We start from the raw sequence: 12,418 nt of genomic DNA, 5'->3' as shown, positions 1-12,418 counted from the left end.
ACACAAACAGATTGCTATTTTCTTACTGTCTTTTATAAAATATCAGCTCGATCTTACAATATAAGATTTTCCTTTAGTTTTTTTTTAATACAAAATAATGAACGTAAAAATACAAAATAAAAAATCATATCGTTTAATTACTGTACAGTCACTTGGCTATTTTGAACGTCTGGAAATGTAACAAGTGTCTAATTTAACGCCTATGCTAAATACTGTTATATTGCTTGAATTAATGTATTATCTTAGAAGTGAAGCTTTAGACCATGTCTATATACAAGTACAAATACAAATTAAAGTCTGTGTTGGAACATTCTCTATCTAAATCTAGATAATGCAAAAAAAAAGTAAAAAAGAAATCCAAGCCGCATGAGACAATCTGGTACTGATCAATAGTAAAAATGTGGTGCTGGGCTTTATGGATATACACTGAAGCCTGGAAAAGCTTAGTTTATATATATAACAAGTCTTTACTATTGATAATGCTTATGAACTTTTTACATATTAAAGCATACATATAAATACTTTCTTTCTAGTAAATTACAGCCAAGTGTTTAAACCTACTTTAGCTAAAGCTGTATATATAGTCAAAGATCAGTATGATAATAATAGTGAGATATTCAAAATCATAGTACTGTTTATTTATTTTTATTTATTTTTATTTATTTTTTGTAATCATTTCTAGAGAAAGTCTAAGTGAAGATATCTTGTTGTGCATTAGTATCCAGAAGTACATCGTAAAATAATGGATATAACGCACCAAAATGTACAGGTTTTATCTAAGAAGCTCGTATATTTCGATTTGTAAAGTCATTAAGCTACAGAAAATAAGTAAAGGTAATGATTAGAGCAGAATAATATAATTAAACAGCAAACAGAAAATGTAGTTTCTTTTTGTTATGTAATTAATGAATTGGGCAATATATACTTATGTGGATATATAAGTGTTTTACATACTAAAATAAGGCGTTTGCTTTGTTGCTGTTTCTTTGGGATAAAAGCTGGACAGGCGATTTGTGTACTTCTTCTTTACAGTATAGCAATTTGGCTAGCCTTATACACACCTGACTATTGTGAGATTTTGTAGAAAGGCTTAGGGAAACACACTTTCTATACTAACAGCAAATAGTTCAGCAACTATCAAAAAACAATTCTATTCCTTAGTCATATCTATGCACCAATCCATTTCATAAAAAAAAGTATATATAATGGGGGTTTCAACAGTCCTTTAAGTTTTAAGACAGTAACTAATAATACGTAAGAGTTACTGAGTGTTTTTGAGTACCCTAAATGCTTCTTTCAGTTCTATTAGACATTGGAATAATATGATATAATTTTGAGATAATATTGAAAGAGAAAAAGATATTTGCATCAAGGGTTTTATTAAATTTCCAAAAAAAAGGGTAAAGATGTATTAAAGATTTACAACTCTCAAAGGTTTTCGTTCAAGAGTTTTAATTTTTTTTAATGGTCATAAATTAATTTCAACTAATTATATTTTGAAATTTGAGCTCAAAGTCGAAGCTTAAGATCTTAAAGGATGACACGGTGTGTGTTCTTTTGGTTCCGCTCAGACCACGAATATCCTGCAAAGAAGTATGACGCTCTTTACAGGATTTCATTCAATCCCCTTGCACAAGGCATACCCTTGTGTATTGTATTTCATCATTGGTACTGCTTTAATAGAGCTTTATAACAAAGTAGTGTAGATTGTTCACATATAAAAGTCTTCAGATGAAGCAATAATAAAACAGAATCCTTATCTATCTTTATTTTATTGATCAAATCCCTTATTTACTTTTGTTTATACATTTATCTCATCGTCACTGACTTATAACAACTCTTCGCGATGGTTATAAGCATACTTATTGTTATATGTGTCCCTTCTATACACATTTTACTACATCTCCTTACTGTTGGATAGACCCGAGCGTTATCACAGTAATTCATCTCTATCTCTCTATATATTTGCCTTCTGAACTTGTTGGCAACTCTATTTTTATTTTTATTTTTCTGACGTTGCACCACACCAACTCAACACTTGTCAAGGACGGTTGAAACCCCCTAATAGTTTTACATTAATTTCTGCCAATTATATTTTGAAATTTAAACTCAAATCTTAAGTTTTAAAGCTAATAGAACTGTTGAAACCGCCTATTAAATCATAAATTATAAGCCAATAAGAATCAATGTAAAAAAAAAAGTCATTGAGACCCCATTTTTAATTTTATTTAATTTTAATTTCATATCCGATGAGTTTGTGGTATACACACCACAATTGAGTGAAATACAAACTCCACAATCCAGAACGGATACTACAATTGCTAATGAACCTGGCAGGGTCACATCTCAGGAACATAACACACACCAGGCACTCGTACACTTCACACTGCTTCAGTGATAACCAACCATTAACCGACGGAGATCTTAAATTAGGGAACCAAATGTCTATATAAACAGCTATGATCTTCTTTCTTAAATAAACAACACTCTCACAGTACCTATTGTTCCCTTTCCAAATTTATTCCTATACCTCAGAGTTCACAAAAAGGGATACACTGTCTGTATTACCCAGAAATATTCTTAGCCTACAGAGAGTCATAAAAAACAACTCCCAATATAGTATACTTTATACTAGTACAATCAAGATATCTGGTAGGTAGGTTGGTGAGTGTATAGGTAAGTATTAAAGAAGAAGACAAGAGATCGGTGTAACAGTGTATTCAAAATATAATATCTACTTTATATACCCTTTCTAATATGATGAGATCAACGGCTTCAGGGTAATTGATTGAGTATTAATTTACTCGATGATGTAATATGTCTAAAGACTGTAAGCTGTAGTAAATGAAGTTGAAGAACAGTATATAAGAGGTGTATTTTTCTTGTAAAAATAAATGAGATTAGACCACAATATATCTTGCATTTATAACTGTTGCCTTGCTTTTGACAATATGGCTTCTTCAAATAAACAAGCTTCTTAAATAAACCACGATGTTTATAAGCAATCTCTCTTTAAATCTAAATGCGAAACATCTATTAATACTTCAGTTATGTACTGCATCTATACATATCACATAATATAAATGGTATAAATACAAAAAAAGGATATATAGCTTATAGTTAAGTTTCAAAATACACATTGTAAAACGCTTGTTTTGGACACTAAAATAAAAGACAGCACCATGATAATATCTTAAAGTAACGGCTAAAGATCCTTATATAAAAATGACTCTCACGATTGAAAAATACTACTTTGAGGTTTCGGGATTGATTTTGGTTTAGTATTTCAATATAGAAAAGAAGTATATACTGTGAGATTGTTTTTTATTAAAGAGAGTCAAACAATATTATTTTTATGTATTATTATTTAAACCTCTTGTAATTCAAATCCCTGCTATATAATTATTAGTTTAAATTGTATAAATGTGTAGTGTATGTGTGCCTGATATGTAGCAGTTTCAGAAATTGTTAACTTATCAGGCTTATTAGCAAGAAAGAGTCAGTGTTTGATTATGGACACTGCACTTCACTCAATTGTGGTGTGTGTACTACACTTCTCGTCCGTTATGTGGTAGTCTCAACATTATTGTATGATGGTGACCTTCTATATGATGCGCTTTTCTTCTTCGTTAATCTTGCTTCTTTTTTAACGGACTTCGCCAATATGTGGGAATTATTCAAGGCTCGGAACTAGTAATTATAATCGAATTTTCAATTATTTTGTTCATGTTCTTCTTCAAAGTCTTACTTTCGTGAATCTCTATCTTGTTATCGTCTTCTTTCTTAGATCATACAAGCAATTGATGTTGCAGTGTATATCAAATTAATCAATATGCTGTACTGTGTATAACCCGGGAGCACAGAGTTTCATAATTTTTGATCTCACCATCTAAGCCATTGGCTTGAAAGCTTGGTACTATCAATCATCGTGCATCGTGTCCCGTGGTAAATTCTTGATTGACTATATGATCCAAAATAACTTTTGATTCTCGTAGCACCTTCAAGTGATCTGAAATGAATTTCCGTGGGCCAAGTTTGCTATTTGCAAATTCACCAGCCAACACATCGTGCATACTCCCATTAATATTTGTCATAATTCTAAGATCCACTCTATCTCCCAGAACGTTTTCCTCGGGCAGCGTTCTTTTTTTTGCTGAAGCTGAAGTTTGCGAAACAGAATCACCCCTTTATATATACGTTAGTAGCAGGACATAATTTCAATTTAAATAAACAGTCCTACCACTTCAAAACTAAGGCTTTGTCGTTGAATATTGCCGCCATAATTGGTGTCCAGGCTTCATTTACAAAATCTTGCTCCGTAGCATCTTTTGATCGCTCAGTTTTCAAAATAGATTTTTTTCTATGCAATAAACGAATTCTATTGAAAGTATTACATCAAATAGAGTCCTTCTTATATATTTTGTCAACCTTACACGTGCGCATAGATTTCAAAAAAAAAATCTTCAGGGATGAAGGTATATTTCGCCTGAATCCTCGAGCATAATCGGTACGCTTGCTTTGGATCCGAAATGGGTACCTATCAGTATACTCAACTTAATGGTGGTCTAAATTGTCAATAGAAAACAAACATACTTGCTCAATATCCTTCAAGTCCTCTTTAGCCTTAGTAGGTAGCGGTGGCACTGTATGAGATTTGTACACTACATTTTCAAGTGCTATCATGATCATCCTGAGGAAATATGACCTTTGTGTGTCTGAAGCAGTGTTGTTGTTTGAAATATCAACGATAAAGTTTAGGCATAGATAAGCAATGTCTTTCGTTTTTTCGCTCAAGTTCGAAAATGGGAGTTCTCAATTTTAGCTAATTTTACTGGTTTTGATTTGAGGGTGGATCCAACACTATTTTCCATTCCATCCCTTAATGATACCATCGATTTCAAAGAAGATATGCCTTCATATTCAGTGTCTGTGGGTTGCTTTTCTCCCGCTCTAGTGCTGTAGTCTTTCAACACTAACTCACCTAATTGCAATTCTGCAGCCTCATATGCATAAAATGAATTCTGTTTTGACTCCTTTCTCAATTTTAAGACGTTCCAGTGATTGTTGACAGGTTTGCTATAAAGGGCTTATAACGTACAAAGAAAACTTTAGTATCCTAATAAAATATATATAATATAACTATTTACACAAAACTGACTTATAGCAGTTGCGGGAGCTATATTCTTAAAGACACTTTGACTATCCTCACCTTCAAAGAATCTCTATTACTGCCTCTTTAATATCTTAATCAATCAAATCATGGTTGTCTGGATCAGGTTGTTAAGCCTTCAAAAGTTCGATGATATCAAAGCGAATGCTTAAATAATGAGTAATTACGTAATTTTTGGCTGTAATTGGTCTAATAGTGGTTAATATTAGGCATTCACCTAGCTGTGGTCAACCGGTTTTCATTTTCGTTTATAGACAACATCTTTATTCCAAATATGGGCAACATATTAGGGTGCGATACCGGCACAAGAAGCCAGTTTGTACTAGACCTCAATCTTGTTTAAGCCATGACTAGTCTTTGGCTCTTCTTTTTTGTTGGAGTCTTCAAGTACTTTGTCAGCTGCATCATCTGCAGCATCTGCAGCATCTGAATCATCTGCATCGTCTGAATCATCTGCATCTTGTTCTTATTTGTAGGCATTGCTAATAGCTTTGAGTCTCTTTTTACGGAACTCAATAGTAGAGTGCATTTCATTGAAGTTGATGAGTTGATTGTTGTTGCTGCTGTTATTCATACTTTGTAAATAGATAGATAGCTCTGGGTATTCCTTTTTATTTGACCGAAATATATAAAAAAAAATTGACACCAATTACACAGCCATCCATTTTAAGAATGTATGTCATAGTCGTCAACCTTCTTTTCGCTCTTTTTAATTTAATTTATATATAGGCTCTTATGCTGATGTTTCGATTGCTACTTTGATCTTGTCTATATCCTTTTAAGTCATACTTGACAATATCTACAATACCTACTCTAAGTATACATGTTCTTAATACCGATCATTAACAAATATCCCTTTGTTACAATATATATATGTATATTCCAAGTATGTCAACTCATCTATATTCACAAATCTCATTTACTTACTATCCACCTACTATAGTCTCTTATACAAATGATGATCCAATTCATTATACACAAAATCCAGACTCATACCAATAGCCATCATAATCTCTAGATAATCTTGAGAGCAATTTGTACTAAATGGCTACAAAACCTGGCATTGGCAGTGAAATTAAATTCTGAGCCACAAGATTTTCTGAATGAATAGTCCAAAGGCTAATATTAATTTTTGGAGTTTTTGTTAGAGTGAAAAGTTATGATGTTTTGATCAATATTTGAGTAATTTATGTCAAACAGCCTTTAGATGGTGGATCTTAATGTCCCTCACCAGATTACTTGAACATTAAAAACAAACTTTACTTAGCATATTTGGATATATAGCTAATTTTCTGTAATTAATTGGACCATTTTGACCAAAACGATTCTTTTTATTAAACAATTTTTTTTGCTGCAAATTCAACAATCATAATCCACGTCTAAGAGACAAGCATGTAACTTTTTTTTATATCTTATATGACGTGAGCAATTGAGCTGTGAAAGAAATGTAAGGGAGTTTATCTCCTTTTTATCTGTACTTCTGGACATTTTCTATAAGATATAAAAATAAGCCATTATAAAAGCTATTTATAAAGCTTATCGAGCATTGACCTTATATTATGTTAAATACTTTTTTTGTATTTACAAGACAGATCATCTTCACTCCCCCCTTAAAAAGAATATATATTATAAAGGAAAAGAGAGCAAAAGAAGAGCAGCAAAAACTCAAAGGCAAAGAAACAAAAAAAATGTGTGTATGGGTGTGTATTCTTTTTACTCGATCTGTTGGTTGCTGGGACAGATGTCTTTAGTGGGATTTACAGAGATAGCAAGTAGAAGCCCAGTTAGGAGAATGTGCGTTTAAGGAGTGAAATTAATGAAGTAAAGTACAATTCGATGATTATATAATTGGTTCATATATATAAGTCCCATAAGGTAAAGAGAAAGATAGACATATAGTAAAAAGACTTAAAACACAAGCAGGTTTGCGGTGCTATTTTTACATATATTATGGACATTTGGTATATAAAAGGGGGAGGGAGAATAGATTTTAATGTACCAACTAATAAAATAATGATGTACCAGAAGATTTCTGGCGTCGGGAGGGATATAATATATAAGGGGTTTCTCAAGCACCCGCCAAAGTCATGAATGTTGGCGAGGATCTTCTTATTTGAGTTATCAAGAGTTTCCAAATGTAGCCGACTTTGATGATGACAACAAAAGTCGAATCCAAAGTTTTGGCAAAGTCTGCTAATTTGGAAACTCTTGACTTCAAATAAGAAAATTCTCCCCAACATTCAGACTTTGGAGGGTGCTTGAGAAACCCCTTAGTAGAGCTATATAAAGAAGATAGTCAATGTTCAAAAAGAAAGTTTTGTGCCACGAGTACAAAATACAGAATATGAATAATCATGGCAATAAATGGATCTGACACAACCGTGCATATTCAGCGTCTTAATAGTTAACTAAAACATATCTATATGAGTATTACGATAATAAACAACCGACCTTTAAACCAGTCAAAGAGCTTGGCTAGGTTAATATGGACTCACCCTTTCTGATAAGGTCTAAGGGTTTTTTTGGCACATCGTTTTTTTCTATCCTTTTGCTATGCTTTCACTCTAAATAATCCGATACATTTTTAGTAATTCAGTTTCCTTATTTAACTGTATAGTAAAGAGCGGTTGCGCCAGTGTGTGGGCTTGTCCCACCTGTAGCACTTCATCTTACAGACAACGTGGGCTAACAAGGTTTAAAATGCCTTTTTTGATATATTAATAGTAAAAAGTACAAATAAAGTTCAATAATTGCTTTACTATATAACATTAACAACAGTCGATAAGCTACCTCTAAAAATTATCTTTCATTTATTACCCTTCTTTGCTTTTCTTTTATATATCTTAGTTATTTGAGAAAATTATTCTCAATGAACCCAGTAGAACATCAACCTTATATCCCATTTTCTGATCCATTCAATAACAATTACTATGCTAGCTCACAATTCAATATGTTCAACTGTCAAGAACTCTATCCAAACAGCAAATTATCGATTCCAGACCAGGCATCAAGCTCATCCTCTAGGGATTCCCTGTTTTGTCTGAGTGAACGAGAAGACGTCCAGGCACCCTTTGTGTATCAAGATGTCTCTGAACTGAGTGGTAATGAAATTCTCAATATATTAGCTATTCAAGACAGCTTTCCAACTGGTCTTACAGCAATGGCCGAATACCCTCTTTGCAACATTAATATCGAAGAGAATTATGTTCTCAAGTCACTGAGCATTTCCACAAATACGAGTACTGTAAACCACTTTTTGGATCATTGCAACCAGTATATATGTCCAGCTCAAGATCCATACCAAGACAAAACTTTACCTCAGGCAGAATTGTGTGTGCAGTCAACTGTCCAGAAAACGTCAGGTATTTCCACCCATAAAAAATATACTTTTTTTAATATTTTCCAAGAGGATTGGGCAAGAGAATGTAAGTTTGACAAAATAGCTTATGACATTTATTACAAACAACTCACTCAGATAACACTCGACTATTTGCTTGTTTGTATAGATCCTAGAAGGCCTTTTCGTACTTGTTTAACTTCCAAAGCCTTTAGTCCACACAACCTGAATATTTGCGGCAAAGATATGCAGAATAGTGATGGCTCTACTGTTAAAATGTTTTCCTGCCTCGTTTGCAGACTCAAGTTCAATCGTAAATCGAATCTTACAAGGCATCTCAAAACGCATTCACCCGACAGTAAAAAGTTAGAGTGCTTCCTTTGTAAGAAGAAGTTTAGAAACAATTTTAATCTCAAAAGACATGCAAAGATTTGCAAAATTGTGTATACAGATACTACTATACTCAATATATGATACCAAGTCATTGATATTATTATTATTTTAACTTTTTACTTTATACATCTTATGGACATATTAACTTCTTTTCATTTACTAATATTGAATTCTCTGTATGCTTTATTTTTCTTTATATTTTATGCTAAGCGTGTACTTCATTTCTTCTTCTTCTTCTTCTTCTTCTTATTTTTCTTATTCTACTGATATACTCTATACATATACAAGTGTACAATTCTTCAAAAATAAAATAAAATAAAAACTTTATTCAAAACAACCATTTTTATTGACTTTTCAGCTACACACTCAATCTAAAGACAGATACACACACAAACTTTTAAGAAACGTGGGTAGGGGGTGGACTGTATAGTATTGTACTTTTATGTAGTGAGTAAACCTTGAATATTAGATCGTCTAAAGTTTAAACAACTTTACAAAATAGACCAAGACTAATAAGTATGGTATCCCATCTACATTGGTGTGTTTTAATAATTGTACCATTATAGTCAAGTCTAAACTGGAAGTTTACAGTTTATCAGTGTTTTACTCTACAATTTTTGGGAGATTAAGAATGAGGAAGAAATACTAAAATTAAAAAAAAATGAGTTTTGCATATTTTTGAGAGCGATTTTTATACACTTTTTGATATTTTTTTATCTATACGAAGAAAATAAAAATTTGTTGGGAGCAGTCCAGCAGATTAACTTTATTGGAATATATGGGCTATGTAATAACTTTAGAAATTATAGTATAAAATAGAAGTGCTTATATGAATGCTGCCTTTAATTTAAAGGTTATATATTTTTTGTTTATTTTAAATACATTCTAAATTTAAAGTCATCTTTAGCTGTCCTCTCTATTCCTCTAACCTTCTTGCAGCTTCCTCACAGGACGTTTTCTCTTCTTCAGCCTTTCTTTAAATTGCTATGTAGAGTTCTTTTCTCCTAATGAAGAAGTGGCAATCATTTTTCTCTTTTCTCCAAGCAGTGCCGTACATTTGCTCAATTGATCTTACCGATGGGTTTCTTCCTATACCAACAGAGTACTCTCGCCATACATACATTACTCTTACCAGTGTTCTGTCCATCTAGTAAAATCGTTGGTCGGATGGATCTTGCTGCTGTGTGTGTGCCGCTGTTGTTTTTATTGAATAAAGGAGAGTCGAAGAGGTGGTTGCAGTAGTTGAGTTGGAAGAGAAAATGCTACTGCCCATTGCAGAAAAATTGGGCATCTTATCTTGGAGTCTACGGATATCCGCTGCGTTTGCTTCTCTAGACGACAACATAGCGACGACCATAGCCTCAAATACTGCTTGTATAGTTGAGACCAAATCGGACACCACCATTTCTATTCTACGATTTGACGTAAATGCTTCTTCTTCTTGCTCAATTGACTCAAGAACCTCCACTTCAAAGTCTTTGTACAAATCCGTACTGAAAATCTTACAACTCCAATGATAGTACCGTGAGTACATCTTCTTCAAAACAATAGAATCCTGGGAATAAGAATAAAAGTATGAATGAGCTTTTGGTCTTTATATTTTTGTTTTAACAAATTACCTGGAGAAATACTGTGCGTAGGCTTGCAAGCAGGTTAAGAAAGTTGGAACCAGAAATGTCTTCTTGTATTTCTGTATTGGTGTTAAAGCGCTCCTCCGACATCTCAATATCCTTGAAAACCAATTGTTGGAGAACCGCCGAAGGTTTTACTACTTTCCGGGGTAAAGAGTAGTGTGAATTCTGCTGACCATTAAACCCTGTGGGTCTCTTAGTTGCTTCTACTGGAAGACTAGATACATAGCAGTCCACCATTCTGTCCGTGTCCCAACGTCCGACTATTCTTTGCTGATTTCCAGAAACGTTTTATTGGGCAATAATGCTCAAGGTGCTTTTTCTGTTGGCATGGATTACGCCTGGAATATGAATACCTAATTTCTTGAAGTCTTCGACATATGTGAAATGATGTGCTTTGTACTGGATTGTCTTGAATAAAGCATAGCTTTTGAACACCACGCTCTTAAACCAGCTCTCTCTTCTCAACGTTAGGAGAATCTTTATTTTCAAAATGAAAGCAAGAGATTAGATCCATGGCTAGTGTACCAACGGAGCAAACTTTAACATCACGATGTCTCGATAACAAACCATACTCGATTTCGCCATGCTAACTTGTTTTTACATGCGATATAGTTGCCACCAAAGCAATGCACTGGGTTAACCCTTGATTTTCCACTTCCAGAGAAATCAGATCAGTAAATTTCATACCAAGATCAATTTGACTATGTATAATATTGCATGGCTTATAAGAAAGCACAGTCTGTATCTTGAACTACGAGGATTGATTTTGTCGGTAAAGAAAAAAGCTGCTCGCTTTCTTTAATTTTTCTTTAGAATATTCATTGTTCAAGGTGTTTTTTCTTCGATCTTTAAAGTTCATTCTTTTGTGTTTTACTTTCTCTTTCTCCGACGTATCCAAAGAATTTTTGACTAATGGCCCCCTTGTTAAACCATTATTGTTCCATCCAAGTGCCTTTTTTGTATTGTAGATGCTGGCTACAACTTTCATATAACCATTGACTGACTGTCTTCCTAAATAAACAACTGTACCATCATCATTCTTACGATAATTTTTGCCGCGCTTAGACACATACTCTATCAAAAAGAAACTGGGGTTTTTTTTTGTCTGATACAGTGTATCCATGGTGAAACTCTTGCTCTCTGCACCAATTTTAGCCTATAGCATACGAGTCTCAATCATTTAAGCAAATATCTTTTAATAATGTATAACGAATGTTTGATACTTACTTTCCATTCTTCTTGCTTAGCAGCATAGACCTTAATGATGCTAATGGGTCGAGCTCCCATACTTTTCGCCATATTTTTTTGATTGCTGCGGTCCATATCAGTGCTGGTGTGAATCATTCGTTGAATCCCTTCATTATTTGCAGAAGAAGAGCTGTCGTTTTGATTGTTCATACTGGATTCTGTTGATAAAAACTTATTTTAGAATATAAGCTTGGCCAGAAACATTTTCAGCAGGTTACTTTATTGGTACTTTAGGTTTATTGTTATCGGTTTGGAACGTATTGTGGATTAAAACAAAAGTCTCGTTGCTTTTATATTGTGTTTTTTTTGCGTTACTCAAAGAAACTGCATAGTCTTCCTTATCAGTTCTCTAACAGAATTAGGGAGGGACAAAATTGGGGATATTTTTATTACAAATATTTCTTATTGGTTGATTTTCAAGACTCCAGTATCTTTTTTTTCTATATCTTTAAAAAGCTTCATACTAAGTCACATGACTTAGCTCACCACCATTTTTTCTCAAATTCTTTAAACCTATAAATTTTGTCTGCTCAAAGTCCAGTGTGTATATATAACTTTAAAATCCTTTAATCACTAAGTTGCCGGACTTGGCTTTTGCCTTATAATCAGACCCTTTTATAAATCCAATATACTATC

At 33.2% G+C, this 12,418-nt stretch overlaps 3 protein-coding genes across 3 annotated transcripts; 1 reads left to right on the top strand and 2 right to left on the bottom strand.

Annotated features, from left to right (window-relative positions):
• Nucleotides 1–3,923: 3,923 nt before the first annotated feature.
• PHYBLDRAFT_174923 (hypothetical protein) lies at nucleotides 3,924–5,744 on the bottom strand (the record flags this gene model as incomplete). The annotated part of the gene is made up of 7 exons (XM_018437372.1): nucleotides 3,924–4,185; nucleotides 4,241–4,378; nucleotides 4,434–4,537; nucleotides 4,594–4,715; nucleotides 4,982–5,076; nucleotides 5,494–5,635; nucleotides 5,678–5,744. The coding sequence occupies 7 exons, from the start codon at nucleotides 5,742–5,744 to the stop codon at nucleotides 3,924–3,926; spliced, it is 930 nt and encodes a 309-aa protein (XP_018284670.1).
• A 2,295-nt stretch (nucleotides 5,745–8,039) lies between these two features.
• Nucleotides 8,040–9,549, top strand: PHYBLDRAFT_174922 (C2H2-type zinc finger transcription factor; the record flags this gene model as incomplete). Its single annotated transcript, XM_018437371.1, has 3 exons — nucleotides 8,040–8,595; nucleotides 8,677–8,889; nucleotides 9,467–9,549. 3 exons carry the CDS (start codon nucleotides 8,040–8,042, stop codon nucleotides 9,547–9,549), a joined length of 852 nt encoding a protein of 283 aa, XP_018284669.1.
• Nucleotides 9,550–11,120: 1,571 nt separating this feature from the next.
• On the bottom strand, nucleotides 11,121–11,932 carry PHYBLDRAFT_71943 (hypothetical protein; the record flags this gene model as incomplete). The annotated part of the gene is made up of 4 exons (XM_018442568.1): nucleotides 11,121–11,285; nucleotides 11,409–11,545; nucleotides 11,579–11,690; nucleotides 11,762–11,932. 4 exons carry the CDS (start codon nucleotides 11,930–11,932, stop codon nucleotides 11,121–11,123), a joined length of 585 nt encoding a protein of 194 aa, XP_018284668.1.
• Nucleotides 11,933–12,418: the final 486 nt, after the last annotated feature.

Source organism: Phycomyces blakesleeanus (genome assembly GCF_001638985.1).
Source record: "Phycomyces blakesleeanus NRRL 1555(-) unplaced genomic scaffold PHYBLscaffold_34, whole genome shotgun sequence".
NCBI classification, from domain to species: Eukaryota; Fungi; Mucoromycota; class Mucoromycetes; order Mucorales; family Phycomycetaceae; genus Phycomyces; species Phycomyces blakesleeanus.
Note: the sequence above shows the minus strand (reverse complement) of the source record. Positions and strands in the feature narration are given on the sequence as shown.